This window comes from Gigantopelta aegis, chromosome 3 (assembly GCF_016097555.1).
Source record: "Gigantopelta aegis isolate Gae_Host chromosome 3, Gae_host_genome, whole genome shotgun sequence".
Classification (NCBI taxonomy): Eukaryota; Metazoa; Mollusca; class Gastropoda; order Neomphalida; family Peltospiridae; genus Gigantopelta; species Gigantopelta aegis.
In genome coordinates this window covers 1,504,875-1,522,809 of record NC_054701.1, presented here as the reverse complement: position 1 = coordinate 1,522,809, position 17,935 = coordinate 1,504,875, and the positions used below count along the sequence as shown (strand labels likewise).

The window sequence follows — 17,935 nt, the reverse complement described above, 5'->3', positions numbered from 1 at the left end:
ATAAAAAAAGCGATTTCGGGGGGGGGGGGGGGGGTTCGGTCGAACCCATCGAACGCCCATGTTCGCCCATGTTTATTCCGAACCCCCATAACAGTCTCAGTCGCGGATCCAGGGTGGCCAAAGGACCCGGATTCCTCTGCTTTCGATGAAAAAAAGTTTATTCATTTATTTATTTAAGTAAACTCTCTCTGCAAACAATCCTGGATCCGCACCTGAAGTACTTCGGGCCCTCAGTTCCACCCACTCCCATACTCCCCCCCCCCCCCCCCCCCCCCCCCCCCCCCCCCCCCCCCCCCGACTATATCTCTGGCAGTGCTCACCCCACATTTTCAAACACTCAGCAGGCCCTGACGTCATAGTCTACTTTTATTCATTCCGTTTTCAGTGCTGTGACGCTACAGTTATGACGCATCGCTCTATTGTTTTCCTCATGGTAAACTTATTTTTGTTGTGACGTCATATTCTGTTTTATTACTGTGATTGTCCATGGAATCAGAATGGCAATGAAAAGTTTGTTGTGTTTAACGACACCACTGGACCACATTCATTAATTTATCATCGGCTATTGGATGTCAAACATTTGGTAATTCTCACTCGTAGTCATCAGAGGAAACCCGCTATATTTTTTCTAATGCAGCAAGGGATCTTTTATATACACCTTCCCACAGACAGGAAAGCACATACATGTTCTGTATCCATGTTGCGGGGAACTGGTTGGAACGACAAAACTCCCGGAATGACAATGAGTAATGAACAAAAACAACGTGTAAGATAAAGAAAGTGCAAGAAAATTAAAGGGACATTCCTGAGTTTGCTGCATTGTAAGATGTTTCCGAAAAATAAAATATTTCTACAATTAAACTTACATATTAAATACATTTTCTTGTTTAGAATATCAGTGTCTGTATATTCAATGTGTGTATGGTCGTCTTAATATTTGTAAGAAGCCCAAACTGGATTTTTTTCTTCAAATAATTTCGTACGTACGAAAAAATATATTTTAGGCAATAAAATGAAACTTACGCTAGTACAAATATTAGAACGAGCAGAAACACGTTTAATATACAGCCACTAATATTTTATGCGGAAAAATATATTTGATATGTAATTACAATCGTTAAAAAGTCTTTAACACATCTTAAACATTGCAGCAAACGCAGGAATGTCCCTTTAACGTGCAACAAAAAGAACTGTAAGATAAAGAAAGTGCAAGAAAATTAACGTGCAACAAAAAGAACTGTAAGATAAAGAAAGTGCAAGAAAATTAACGTGCAACAAAAAGAACTGTAAGATAAAGAAAGTGCAAGAAAATTAACGTGTAAGATAAAGAAAGTGCAAGAAAATTAACGAGCAACAAAAAGAACTATAAGATAAAGAAAGTGCAAGAAAATTAACGAGCAACAAAAAGAACTGTAAGATAAAGAAAGTGCAAGAAAATTAACGTGCAACAAAAAGAACTGTAAGATAAAGAAAGTGCAAGAAAATTAACGTGTAAGATAAAGAAAGTGCAAGAAAATTAACGTGCAACAAAAAGAACTGTAAGATAAAGAAAGTGCAAGAAAATTAACGTGTAAGATAAAGAAAGTGCAAGAAAATTAACGTGCAACAAAAAGAACGTGTTAGGTGAAGAAAGCTTTCCATCCTAAAACTGCTCTGATGTCATGACACAATGGCGAGCGATCTTGTTATGACGTTTTGGAGTACTGTGACGTCATCCAGTTGTGCAGAAAACTAAACCAATGACCATCTGTTGTGTGTGGAGATAACTCACGGGGAGTCAGGTATTAACATTAGTACACTGCCCTTACTCGGCATAACAGACTTTTAAACATACTGATGTTTAAAAAAAAAAAAAAAACAAAAAAAAAATGATGAAGAAGGAATAATAAATCGCATTACTCATGCATGTGTGCGTACACACATTCATACATTACATACATATATACAAAACAAATATACATACATACATCAATACATACATACATGCAGAGATACATACATGCAGATACTCAGACATACATGCATTAATACATACATAAGCCTACATACATGCATGCAAATGTAACGACGTGCACACATACATACAAACATACATACATGCAGACAACATATGTATACACATTATATATATATATATATATCGATATATCCTAGTTATTGAATCACAAAGCTAATTTCAGGTTGTCAGCGAGGAATATGAAAACAGTCTTCGTGTGAGTTAGCTATGGAAGACGGAAACTCTTCAGCGGTACGTATGATATTCTACTTTTAACTTTGCTCATTTAAAGTAAATAGTTTAAAACATGAACATTTAGTTCTGAGTTCAGTTGAAAAAACACACAAAAACATACATGTAGGTCTCAAAACATAATTTAGTTTTGACAATAGAGATGTGTACTTTTGGCATTCCTTCCTACCGACCCCTAAATATATTAATCTTAACAAACAGGTAGTCTGTTTTCTTTAACCACGCCGCTACAGCACATTTATGTATTCATAATCGGCTATTGGATGCCAAACATTTGGTAATTTTGACATAATCTTAGAGAGAAAACCCGCTACATTTTTCCATTAATAGCAAGGCATTTTTTTTATGCACCATCCCGCAGACATGTTAGCACATACCACAGCCTTTAATATACCAGTCGTGGTGCATTGGCTGGAAAGGGAAATAGCCCAATGAGCCCACCGACGGGGATCGATCTAAAACCGACCGCGCATCAATCGAGCGCCTTACCACTGGGCTACATCCCGCCCGTTAACCGTAAGGAATTCCTGTCTAATTATATTAATTAAATTAGTTAGTTAGTAACTGGTTTAACGTGTCCATATACCACTAGGCTTTCCAACACGCCTATCCCGAGTCCGGCCTCCGATAGGATCGGGGGTCTCACTCGGGACAGGGATAACCTAACAAATAGGGTCAATTTTTAAATTTACATCCAAAAATTAAATAGTGGGCCTTTAAAATTTTGATGCGCATTTCTAATTAATAATAAAAAAAAAAATTCTTCTCATGAAATTTGGTCGCTACATTAGATCGGGCGGTCAAAAAGAAATTAGATAGATAACTAGGGCCTCGAACACGCTCTTCCTGAGTGAACTCCGACAAGATCGGTGGCCTGACTTAGTAGAATAATAAAAAAAGAAGAAAAAAAGTTACGAGCCAAAAATAAAAAGAACTGACTGCTCGGCCGAATATTTATATAATTTGGAACATTTTAGACGGACAGTCCAAAAATAAATAAGAGAAAGAAGAGAGGATCGGACTATTTAATAATATTTAAAAAAAAAAAAGTAATTTCGACATAAAATTTTGAAAGGAGGTCTAAAAGTTTAAAGTCCGATATATGTGTCCTGAGAAAGGTTGACGCCTACGGCGAGCTGATGAGGGGTCCGGTAGTCAAGTTCGGGACTTCGTGCTTCCTGTCCATAATAGCTGGTATGACCTGGTGGTAGCCGGCGCCGAAGATAGCCTGGAGGATCCTGTGGATGGTCTGGCTATCCATCTCTCGTAGCAGGATCGCTTGTCGGTAGCAGTCTCGGCGTCGGTGGGTCACAACGAGTCCCGAGTGGCCTTCCTTGGTCCGGAGATGGTGTAGTTCGTACTCAGTACCATCCTGCAGTGGTCTCCAGGCCTGGTTGAGGAACTTACCCATCAGCTTGCCGGGGTCGGTTGTGTCCCCCTGCACGCAATGCCGGAACGCTGGCTTGATCTTCTTGACTTGAAGCTTCCATGCGTCTTCCGGCTAGGCTGGGGGTGGGGGGGGGGGGGGGGTACGTTGTCGGCTCGGCGGCTTGTCCGTGTCTGGCTGGATGGCAGGTGTAGTGGCCTTGCGCTTCGCCGCCGCATCAACAACAGGGTCCCTTGCCTGCTCAACGGGAGCGGTCGGTAAAGTTGACCGCTGCACCGGAGCAGGCGTGGAAGTCGACACAGGAGGCGGTAGCGGCGACTAAGCCATGGCGGTGTTCAGTAGGCCTGCCGTAGCGTCCAAGGTGGTATCCGCTGGTGGCATCGTCCTCCTATTCGGCGAAGTTGTAGTGGGGGGCGGCGACGCAGACGGGACCGCCGCTGGCAGTTGAGCCGCCCGCTTTGGTCCCTCCTGAGCCGCCCCTGGCGCACGTTCCTTCCTCCTTCCTCCTCTTCTTGTCTTCTTTCTGGAGTCCGCGTCGCTGTAAACCAAAGTCACTGTCGCCTGTGACCCGGTGTACGAGACGCGGAACTCCATAAGCATTTCGAAGCTTGCCATTAGTCCCCCCAGGTGTGTGTGTGGGGGGGGGGGGGGGGAGGCAAGTTGAGAGCGCACGACGAAACGTCCAGCTTCATAGCGATCTAACAGCGGAAAATGATATCAATTAAATGTCATATTTAAATACATGGGTGAACGCTAATACTGCAACCACCGGGGTAGGCCTTGCCCCTGAAGTGATCGATAGCATTTTAGAACGCAGAGGCACGTGCAAATGCTTTACCTGGGTTCACCCAGTGTCTGCCTCTATATAATCTTAGAGAGGAAACCCGCTACATTTTTCCACCATCCCACAGGCAGGATACCACACACAACGGTCTTTGATATACCATTCGTGGTGCACTGGCTGTTGCATCAGGCGAGAGCTTCACCACTAAGCTACGTCCCACCCGTTGTACAAAAACGACTTCAACTCGTAACAAGTTACACATTTTGTGTTTGTTTTTTGTTTTCACTGCGCTAGAACCAGCCGTCGGCGTCACTGTGGGTGGACTCTAAGCTGGGTATGACTCACTCATGTTTTCTGTTTATGTTTGTTTTCACTGTGCTAGGACCAGCCGTCGGCGTCACTGTGGGTAGACTCTAAGCTGGGTATGACTCCTCACTCATGTTCTTTACTTTTGTTTGTTTTCAATGTGCTAGGACCAGCCGTCGGCGTCACTGTGGGTAGACTGTAAGCTGGGTATGACTCCTCACTCATGTTTATGTTTGTTTTCACTGTCCTAGGACCAGCCGTCGGCGTCACTGTGGGTAGACTCTAAGCTGGGTATGACTCCTCACTCATGTTTATGTTTGTTTTCACTGTGCTAGGACCAGCCGTCGGCGTCACTGTGGGTAGACTCTAAGCTGGGTATGACTCCTCACTCATGTTTTTGTTTGTTTTCACTGTCCTAGGACCAGCCGTCGGCGTCACTGTGGGTAGACTCTAAGCTGGGTATGACTCCTCACTCATGTTTTTGTTTGTTTTCACTGTGCTAGGACCAGCCGTCGGCGTCACTGTGGGTAGACTCTAAGCTGGGTATGACTCCTCACTCATGTTTATGTTTGTTTTCACTGTCCTAGGACCAGCCGTCGGCGTCACTGTGGGTAGACTCTAAGCTGGGTATGACTCCTCACTCATGTTTTTGTTTGTTTTCACTGTCCTAGGACCAGCCGTCGGCGTCACTGTGGGTAGACTCTAAGCTGGGTATGACTCCTCACTCATGTTTTTGTTTGTTTTCACTGTGCTAGGACCAGCCGTCGGCGTCTCTGTGGGTAGACTCTAAGCTGGGTATGACTCCTCACTCATGTTTATGTTTGTTTTCACTGTCCTAGGACCAGCCGTCGGCGTCACTGTGGGTAGACTCTAAGCTGGGTATGACTCCTCACTCATGTTTTTGTTTGTTTTCACTGTGCTAGGACCAGCCGTCGGCGTCACTGTGGGTGGACTCTAAGCTGGGTATGACTCCTCACTCATGTTCTTTACTTTTGTTTGTTTTCACTGTGTTAGGACCAGCCGTCGGCGTCACTGTGGGTAGACTCTAAGCTGGGTATGACTCCTCACTCATGTTTTTGTTTGTTTTCACTGTGCTAGGACCAGCCGTCGGCGTCTCTGGGTAGACTCTAAGCTGGGTATGACTCCTCACTCATGTTTATGTTTGTTTTCACTGTGCTAGGACCAGCCGTCGGCGTCACTGTGGGTAGACTCTAAGCTGGGTATGACTCCTCACTCATGTTTTTGTTTGTTTTCACTGTGCTAGGACCAGCCGTCGGCGTCACTGTGGGTAGACTCTAAGCTGGGTATGACTCCTCACTCATGTTCTTTACTTTTGTTTGTTTTCAATGTGCTAGGACCAGCCGTCGGCGTCACTGTGGGTAGACTGTAAGCTGGGTATGACTCCTCACTCATGTTTATGTTTGTTTTCACTATCCTAGGACCAGCCGTCGGCGTCACTGTGGGTAGACTCTAAGCTGGGTATGACTCCTCACTCATGTTTTTGTTTTGTTTTCACTGTCCTAGGACCAGCCGTCGGCGTCACTGTGGGTAGACTCTAAGCTGGGTATGACTCCTCACTCATGTTTTTGTTTGTTTTCACTGTGCTAGGACCAGCCGTCGGCGTCACTGTGGGTAGACTCTAAGCTGGGTATGACTCCTCACTCATGTTTATGTTTGTTTTCACTGTCCTAGGACCAGCCGTCGGCGTCACTGTGGGTAGACTCTAAGCTGGGTATGACTCCTCACTCATGTTTTTGTTTGTTTTCACTGTCCTAGGACCAGCCGTCGGCGTCACTGTGGGTAGACTCTAAGCTGGGTATGACTCCTCACTCATGTTTTTGTTTGTTTTCACTGTGCTAGGACCAGCCGTCGGCGTCTCTGTGGGTAGACTCTAAGCTGGGTATGACTCCTCACTCATGTTTTTGTTTGTTTTCACTGTGCTAGGACCAGCCGTCGGCGTCTCTGTGGGTAGACTCTAAGCTGGGTATGACTCCTCACTCATGTTTATGTTTGTTTTCACTGTCCTAGGACCAGCCGTCGGCGTCACTGTGGGTAGACTCTAAGCTGGGTATGACTCCTCACTCATGTTTTTGTTTGTTTTCACTGTGCTAGGACCAGCCGTCGGCGTCACTGTGGGTGGACTCTAAGCTGGGTATGACTCCTCACTCATGTTCTTTACTTTTGTTTGTTTTCACTGTGTTAGGACCAGCCGTCGGCGTCACTGTGGGTAGACTCTAAGCTGGGTATGACTCCTCACTCATGTTTTTATTTGTTTTCACTGTGCTAGGACCAGCCGTCGGCGTCTCTGTGGGTAGACTCTAAGCTGGGTATGATTCCTCACTCATGTTTATGTTTGTTTTCACTGTGCTAGGACCAGCCGTCGGCGTCACTGTGGGTAGACTCTAAGCTGGGTATGACTCCTCACTCATGTTTTTGTTTGTTTTCACTGTGCTAGGACCAGCCGTCGGCGTCTCTGTGGGTAGACTCTAAGCTGGGTATGACTCCTCACTCATGTTTTTGTTTGTTTTCACTGTGCTAGGACCAGCCGTCGGCGTCACTGTGGGTGGACTCTATGCTGGGCGTGCCTCTTCAGCGCAGCAGGTTCTCCCTGCCTATGGATATGAAACTTCTCGAAAGTAAGACTTCGTTTCACGTCATTTGTCATCTTCTTTCCGTCTTTTCGTCCAGCCGAGCTCCTGGGACGACGTCGCGCGCCTAAACCATTTTGACTGCCTGATCAGCGATGAGATGACATAATAGTCGTTCAAACTGGGCTGGATATTAGCTACAATTGTACATCCTTCCTCAAATTAACGAATCACCTCAATCAGGTAACGAGTGAACAAGTGCACTTATGTAATTTTTAACCAGTGAACATGTCAAGGTATGTAATTTGTAACGAGTATGTAATTTGTAACCAGGGAACAAGTAACGTTATATAATGTGTAATGATTGAACAGGTGAACTTACGTAATTTGTAACCAGTAAACAGGCGAACTTATGTAACTTGTAACGGCAACAACAAGTGTACTGATGAAATTTTGTAATTTGTAACCAGTCAAGTTCTATAATTTGTAGCAGTGAACGGGTGAAGTTTATAAACCTGTAACGAGTGAACAGGTGAAGTTAATGAACCAGTAACAAGTGAACAGGTGAAGTTAATGAACCTGTAACGAGTGAACTTGTGAAGTTAATGAACCTGTAACGAGTGAACAGGTGAAGTTAATGAACCTGTAACGAGTGAACTTGTGAAGTTAATGAACCTGTAACGAGTGAACAAGTGAAGTTAATGAACTTGTAACGAGTGAACAGGTGAAGCTAATGAACCTCTAACGAGTGAACAGGTGAATTTAATGAACCTGTAAAGAGTGAACTTGTGAAGTTAATGAACCTGTAACGAGTGAACAGGTGAAGTTAATGAACCTGTAACGAGTGAACAGGTGAAGTTAATGAACCTGTAACGAGTGAACAAGTGAAGTTAATGAACCTATAACGAGTGAACAGGTGAAGTTAATGAACCTGTAACGAGTGAACAGGTGAAGTTAATGAACCTGTAAAAAGTGAACTTGTGAAGTTAATGAACCTGTAACGAGTGAAGAGGTGAAGTTAATGAACCTGTAACGAGTGAACAGGTGAAGTTAATGAACCAGTAACGAGTGAACAGGTGAAGTTAATGAACCTGTAACGAGTGAACGGGCGAAGTATGTTTGTTTTACGAGTTTATCATTAAACTGTTTCGCTAATTTTGACCGTGTACTTGTAGATATGTCTGCCCAGGAGTATCTGTTGAAGCACTGCCAAGTGTCACCCATGAAATGGGTCATGTGCCAGAGAATCTTCTACAAAGTGAAAGACAAGACCGGAGTCATTCTGTTCAAGGTAGAGTCTAACTTGCTATAACTGACACCTTGTAAGGCTTGTATTACAAGCACGACACCCCAAAACTTCAATATGTTTAAACTTCAGAAAAATCTGAAAAGAAACATCTGCCTCCCTAAGTTATATAGCTACAGGTAGCATCAGTTTGCATCACTCTTATCAAAAAACAAACAAACAAACAATCAAAGAAAATACCTCTTACGTGCCGCTGGCTAAATGGCCTTATTTAATATACGGGTTATGTACCTACCCAGCAATGACCAACAGACCATGACAGTTTATACAACAGGAAGTACTGCCGTGTTTTTATTCCTCCCTTTTCCGGTGTTCCCCATTAGTACATAAATACTATCTCAATACAATACCAATATCAAAAAGTAAAATCAAAACTAGAGAAACAAACAATAAAACCATTTCAAAGTGGACTGCTGTCACTTCACAAACATTGGACATAGCCCGTTCTAGCTAATTAAAATAAAGTTCGCGCTCGCATAGGTTTATTCCGTAAACGTGTCCGAGGTTTATTTTGATGAACTAAGCCAATTCGTGTTGTTAACGCTGGCTGTTTTAACCCATGCGCCTCACGTTGTCTCCTGACTGTAACTTCAGTTAATCAGGGGTCTCGTCGTTTGGGTGTTTGCAGGATCTGAAGAAGGCGCTGTTGGAAGCGCTCGTCAATCCGATCACCTCCGATCAGCTGCGCGACATGTACGAGATGCTGTCGATCACCGAGGACTCCCACGTCGACTGTGCGTACTTCGCCGCCATCACCGCCTTCGCCGAGCGGTTCGCGCAGTTAGTACACGTCACGTACACATTACTATAGCACGTAAACTTTACTATATCACGTACACGTCACGTTCACGTTACTATATCACGTACACATTACTATACCGCATATACGTCACGTACACGTTACTATACCACGTACACGTTACTATACCACGTACACGTTACTATACCACTGACCACGTACACGTTACTATACCACTTACACGTTACTATACCACGTACACGTTACTATACCACGTAGACGTTACTATACCACTGACCATGTACACGTTACTATACCACATACACGTTACTATACCACTGACCACGTACATGTTACTATACCATATACACGTTACTATACCACTGACCATGTACACGTTAGTATACCACTGACCACGCACATGTTACTATACCATGTACATGTTACTATACCTCTAACCATGTACACGTTACTATAACACTGACCATGTACACGTTACTATACCACTAACCATGTACACGTTACTATACCACTGACCACGTAGACGTTACTATACCACTGACCATGTACACGTTAGTATACCACTGACCACGCACATGTTACTATACCATGTACATGTTACTATACCTCTAACCATGTACACGTTACTATACCACTAACCACGTACACGTTACTATAACATTGACCATGTACACGTTACTATACCACTAACCATGTACACGTTACTATAACACTGACCATGTACAAGTTACTATACCACTGACCATGTACACGTTACTATACCACTAACCATGTACACGTTACTATAACACTGACCATGTACACGTTACTATACCACTAACCATGTACCCGTTACTATACCACTGACCACGTAGACGTTACTATACCACTGGCCATGTACACGTTACTATACCACTGACTACATACATGTTACTATATCATGTACACGTACTATACCATGTACACGTTACTATATCACTGACCACGTACACGTTACTATACCACTGACCATGTACATGTTACTATACCAATGACCACGTACACGTTACTATACCACGTACACGTTACTATACCACTGACCACGTACACGTTACTATACCAATGACCACGTACAGGTTACTATATTACTGACAACGTACACGTTACTATACCACGTACACGTTACTATACCACTGACCACATACATATTACTATACCATGTACACGTTACTATACCATGTACTCGTTACTATACCATGTACACTGACCACGTACACGTTACTATATCACTGACCACGTACATGTTATTATGCCATGTACACGTTACTGTACCACTGACCATGTACACGTTACTATACCAATGACCACGTACACGTTACTATACCACGTACACGTTACTATACCACTGACCATGTACACGTTACTATACCACTGACCATGTACACGTTATTATACCACTAACCATGTACACGTTACTATAACACTGACCATGTACACGTTACTATACCACTAACCATGTACACGTTACTTTACCACTGACCACGTAGACGTTACTATACCACTGACCATGTACACGTTACTATACCACTAACCACGTACACATTACTATAACACTGACCATGTACACGTTACTATACCACTGACCACGTACAAGTTAATATACCATGTACAGGTTACTATACCACTGACCACGTATATGTTACTATATCATGTACACGTTACTATACCACTACCCACGTACACGTTACTTTACCACTGACCACATAGACGTTACTATACCACTGACCATGTACACGTTACTATACCATGTATACGTTACTATACCACGTACACGTTACTATACCACTAACCACGTACACGTTACTATAACACTGACCATGTACACGTTACTATACCACTAACCATGTACACGTTACTATAACACTGACCATGTACAAGTTACTATACCACTGACCATGTACACGTTACTATAACACTGACCATGTACACGTTACTATACCACTAACCATGTACATGTTACTATATCATGTACACGTACTATACCATGTAAACGTTCCTATATCACTGACCACGTACACGTTACTATACCACTGACCATGTACATGTTACTATACCAATGACCACGTACACGTTACTATACCACGTACACGTTACTATACCACTGACCACGTACACGTTACTATACCAATGACCACGTACAGGTTACTATATCACTGACCACTTACACGTTACTATACCACGTACACGTTACTATACCACTGACCACATACATATTACTATACCATGTACACGTTACTATACCATATACTCGTTACTATACCAAGTACACGTTAATATACCACTGACCACGTACACGTTACTATATCACTGACCACGTACATGTTATTATACCATGTACACGTTACTATACCACTGACCATGTACATGTTACTATACCAATGACCACGTACACGTTACTATACCACGTACACGTTACTATACCACTGACCATGTACACGTTACTATATCACTGACCATGTACACGTTATTATACCACTAACCATGTACACGTTACTATAACACTGACCATGTACACGTTACTATACCACTAACCATGTACACGTTACTTTACCACTGACCACGTAGACGTTACTATACCACTGACCATGTACACGTTACTATACCATGTACACGTTACTATACCACTAACCATGTACACGTTACTATATCACTGACCATGTACACGTTACTATACCACTGATCGCGTAGACGTTACTATAACACTGACCATGTACACGTTACTATACCACTAACCATGTACACGTTACTATAACACTGACCATATACACGTTACTATACCACTAACCATGTACACGTTACTTTACCACTGACCACGTAGACGTTACTATACCACTGACCATGTACACGTTACTATACCACTAACCATGTACACGTTACTATAACACTGACCATGTACAAGTTACTATACCACTGACCATGTACACGTTACTATACCACTAACCATGTACACGTTACTATAACACTGACCATGTACACGTTACTATACCACTAACCATGTACCCGTTACTATACCACTGACCACGTAGACGTTACTATACCACTGGCCATGTACACGTTACTATACCACTGACTACATACATGTTACTATATCATGTACACGTACTATACCATGTACACGTTACTATATCACTGACCACGTACACGTTACTATACCACTGACCATGTACATGTTACTATACCAATGACCACGTACACGTTACTATACCACGTACACGTTACTATACCACTGACCACGTACACGTTACTATACCAATGACCACGTACAGGTTACTATATTACTGACAACGTACACGTTACTATACCACGTACACGTTACTATACCACTGACCACATACATATTACTATACCATGTACACGTTACTATACCATGTACTCGTTACTATACCATGTACACTGACCACGTACACGTTACTATATCACTGACCACGTACATGTTATTATGCCATGTACACGTTACTGTACCACTGACCATGTACACGTTACTATACCAATGACCACGTACACGTTACTATACCACGTACACGTTACTATACCACTGACCATGTACACGTTACTATACCACTGACCATGTACACGTTATTATACCACTAACCATGTACACGTTACTATAACACTGACCATGTACACGTTACTATACCACTAACCATGTACACGTTACTTTACCACTGACCACGTAGACGTTACTATACCACTGACCATGTACACGTTACTATACCACTAACCACGTACACATTACTATAACACTGACCATGTACACGTTACTATACCACTGACCACGTACAAGTTAATATACCATGTACAGGTTACTATACCACTGACCACGTATATGTTACTATATCATGTACACGTTACTATACCACTACCCACGTACACGTTACTTTACCACTGACCACATAGACGTTACTATACCACTGACCATGTACACGTTACTATACCATGTATACGTTACTATACCACGTACACGTTACTATACCACTAACCACGTACACGTTACTATAACACTGACCATGTACACGTTACTATACCACTAACCATGTACACGTTACTATAACACTGACCATGTACAAGTTACTATACCACTGACCATGTACACGTTACTATAACACTGACCATGTACACGTTACTATACCACTAACCATGTACATGTTACTATATCATGTACACGTACTATACCATGTAAACGTTCCTATATCACTGACCACGTACACGTTACTATACCACTGACCATGTACATGTTACTATACCAATGACCACGTACACGTTACTATACCACGTACACGTTACTATACCACTGACCACGTACACGTTACTATACCAATGACCACGTACAGGTTACTATATCACTGACCACTTACACGTTACTATACCACGTACACGTTACTATACCACTGACCACATACATATTACTATACCATGTACACGTTACTATACCATATACTCGTTACTATACCAAGTACACGTTAATATACCACTGACCACGTACACGTTACTATATCACTGACCACGTACATGTTATTATACCATGTACACGTTACTATACCACTGACCATGTACATGTTACTATACCACTGACCACGTACACGTTACTATACCACGTACACGTTACTATACCACTGACCATGTACACGTTACTATATCACTGACCATGTACACGTTATTATACCACTAACCATGTACACGTTACTATAACACTGACCATGTACACGTTACTATACCACTAACCATGTACACGTTACTTTACCACTGACCACGTAGACGTTACTATACCACTGACCATGTACACGTTACTATACCATGTACACGTTACTATACCACTAACCATGTACACGTTACTATATCACTGACCATGTACACGTTACTATACCACTGATCGCGTAGACGTTACTATAACACTGACCATGTACACGTTACTATACCACTAACCATGTACACGTTACTATAACACTGACCATATACACGTTACTATACCACTAACCATGTACACGTTACTATAACACTGACAATGTACACGTTACTATACCACTGATCGCGTAGACGTTACTATAACACTGACCATGTACACGTTACTATACCACTGACCATGTACACGTTACTATAACACTGACCATGTACACGTTACTATACCACTAACCATGTTCACGTTACTATACCACATACATGTTACTATATCATGTACACGTTACTATACCACGTACACGTTACTATAACACTGACCATGTACACGTTACTATACCACTGACGACGTACAGGTTACTATACCACGTACATATTACTATAACACTGACCATGTACACGTTACTTTACCACTGACCACGTACAAGTTACTATATCACTGACCACGTACACATTACTATAACACTGAACATGTACACGTTACTATACCACTGACCAAGAACAAGTTAATATACCATCTACACGTTACTATACCATGTACACGTTACTATACCACTGACCAAGTACATGTTACTATATCATGTACACGTTACTATACCACTAACCATGTACACGTTACTATAACACTGACCATGTACACGTTACTATACCACTGTCCACGTACAAGTTACTATATCACTGATCGCGTAGACGTTAATATACCACTGACCACGTAGACGTTACTATACCACTGACAACATACATGTTAATATATCATGTACACATTACTATACCATGTACATGTTACTATACCACTAACCACGTACACGTTACTATAACACTGACCATGTACACGTTACTATACCACTGACCATGTATACGTTACTATACCACTGACCACATACATGTTAATATATCATGTACACATTACTATACCATGTACATGTTACTATACCACTAACCACGTACACGTTACTATAACACTGACCATGTACACGTTACTATACCACTGACCACGTACAAGTTACTATACCACGTACACATTACTATACACTTACTATGTACACGTTACTATACCACTAACCACGTACAAGTTACTATACCACTAACCACGTACACATTACTATAACACTGACCATGTACACGTTACTATACCACTGACCACGAACAAGTTAATATACCATGTACACGTTACTATACCATGTACACGTTACTATACCACTGACCAAGTACATGTTACTATATCATGTACACGTTACTATACCACTAACCACGTACACGTTACTATAACACTGACCATGTACACGTTACTATACCACTGTCCACGTACAAGTTACTATATCACTGATCGCGTAGACGTTACTATACCACTGACCACATACATGTTAATATATCATGTACACATTACTATACCATGTACATGTTACTATACCACTAACCACGTACACGTTACTATAACACTGACCATGTACACGTTACTATACCACTGACCACGTACAAGTTACTATACCACGTACACATTACTATACACTGACCATGTACACGTTACTATACCACTGACCACGTACAAGTTACTATACCACGTACACATTACTATAACACTGACCATGTACACGTTACTATACCACTGACCACGTACAAGTTAATATACCATGTACAGGTTACTATACCACTGACCACGTATATGTTACTATATCATGTACACGTTACTATACCACTAACCACGTACACGTTACTATAACACTGACCATGTACACGTTACTATACCACTGACCACGTACACATTACTATAACACTGACCATGTACACGTTACTATACCACTGACCACGTACAAGTTACTATACCATGTACCCGTTACTATACCACTAACCATGTACACATTACTATAACACTGACCATGTACACGTTACTATACCACTGACCACGTACAAGTTACTATACCATGTACACATCACGTATACGTTACTATACCACGTATACCTTACTATAACAAAACTTGCCCAAAACAAACCAAAACTCAATCAAATCAAACAAAATCAAGCCACAACACACCACTCTACACAGCCAACATATACATATGAACACAAACACACACGCACACGCACACGCACACGCGCGCATGGACACACACGCGCACACACACACACACGCATATTCATGCATACACACGCACACACACACATGCACACGCACACGCACATGCACACACACACACACACACTCACGCATGCACACACGCGCCATACCATACCCAACTCCAAACAAACTAAACCTATGAAAAATATAATGATATTTGATGAAATGAATGCAAGATAATTGATTAGTCTTTCGGAAGTAGTGCAATGCTGATAGAATGACACATCTGTTATTAATGTTCATAATTCTTGCGACTGTCACTGTAACAAATTATTTGATTGGATTGTTCTGTTGTTTACTGAAAGAAATGAGTTGAATAGATCAAACTGTTTCAGCTCTCTACATTAACAGCTGGCGCCTAGTTGAATTTTTGGTTAGATAGATAATATGAAATGTTTCAGACGCCAAATGAAACATCGGTCGCAGTGTAGAGGGCTGCATTTGGCACGTGACTGTTACGTGGTCTGTTAAACATTCCTTTTTCTTTTTTCAGCAACAAGGTCCTCGACGGTACGGACACCTCCAGGGGCCTGGTGGAGGCGGCCGATTTCAGCGCACTCGACTGGAAGTTGGAGGGGATCCAGCCCAACCCTGGAGTAGAACAAATCCTCAGAGTGTTGAACAAATAATGGGGCGATTCGTTTTACTGTCAGCAGTGGAATTAATCCCTTAGTCCTAATAAGGACATACCCTAATATTGAACTGATGGCGTATTGTTTTAGTCCTACAACGTCGTAAGCTATACGAACAGAAAGGGCCTACGTCGTCGATGTTCTCTTAGTTCCTGCTATGGATTCGAGTCCTATTCAAGACGCGGGAAATGTTGCAAGAAATGCCTACTGGAAACCTTAATAGCTTCTAATGGCACGACATTCGCTTCGGAGTTCTGCCCACAGTTATATTGGGTCGTAATATCACCACTTATCGATTGTTCCAGTTCGTCATAGAATTCACGTTTTGATCATGTTCTGTTGATATTGTATTTTCTATAGTTATTTTGCACGCTCAACGACAGGTGGTTTTCAAACCGTTTCAATTAACCTTCCTCAGCCCATCGCAGTCTTGAATGTAAAAAAAAAGAAAAAGGATAGCGCCCACACCGCTTTCAAACGTTTCTTGTGCTATCATAGGTCTAATGTTAGAACGAGATTTGCTTTATTAAATGAGGCATGAAACACAATTCTAGTTTTAAGGGTTTTTTCACACATAAAAAGCCAAATATTTACATTACCCTTGTTCTATTATTTTTTCGCATTCTCAGGGAATACCCTCCCCTCCCATAAGTACCACTTGCTCCCTTATATAATTTACTACCTTTAAAACAATCCTCTCCCCTGTGTGCTAGGGTTAAGAAGCTAAATACTACTACACATGGTACATACGAGACACGTTCAAGAGGAAGCGCGCTCGTGGCCGCTAACTGGGCTCTCCTTAAGACAAATGTTTGTAATGTGTAGGTTACACTGAACGTGTCAGCCATGAACCATCGTACTCATACCATCTCTTCACATGGCTATCGTTTTGCAGGG

The 17,935-nt window shown here is 42.1% G+C and overlaps 1 protein-coding gene across 2 annotated transcripts; it reads left to right on the top strand.

The window, feature by feature from the left end:
- Positions 1–1,639: 1,639 nt before the first annotated feature.
- On the top strand, positions 1,640–17,636 carry LOC121367351. Of its 2 annotated transcripts, none has more exons than XM_041491468.1 (6): positions 1,640–1,781; positions 2,181–2,248; positions 7,265–7,361; positions 8,489–8,604; positions 9,248–9,399; positions 16,900–17,636. In XM_041491468.1, the coding sequence occupies exons 2-6, from the start codon at positions 2,225–2,227 to the stop codon at positions 17,033–17,035; spliced, it is 525 nt and encodes a 174-aa protein (XP_041347402.1). In that variant the 5' UTR covers positions 1,640–1,781; positions 2,181–2,224; the 3' UTR covers positions 17,036–17,636. The 2 variants fall into 2 exon arrangements, with proteins under 2 accessions (XP_041347402.1, XP_041347401.1); XM_041491467.1 differs by having other exon boundaries at positions 9,248–9,429.
- The last annotated feature ends 299 nt before the right edge of the window (positions 17,637–17,935 follow it).

Bases quoted from the DNA above. Each gene is read 5' to 3' on its own strand.
- LOC121367351 (XM_041491467.1), top strand. From the start codon at position 2,225: ATGGAAGACGGAAACTCTTCAGCG. The intron at 7,362-8,488 runs GTAAGACTTCGT...GTGTACTTGTAG, and splicing joins GGATATGAAACTTCTCGAAA to ATATGTCTGCCCAGGAGTAT. The intron at 8,605-9,247 runs GTAGAGTCTAAC...GGGTGTTTGCAG, and splicing joins CCGGAGTCATTCTGTTCAAG to GATCTGAAGAAGGCGCTGTT.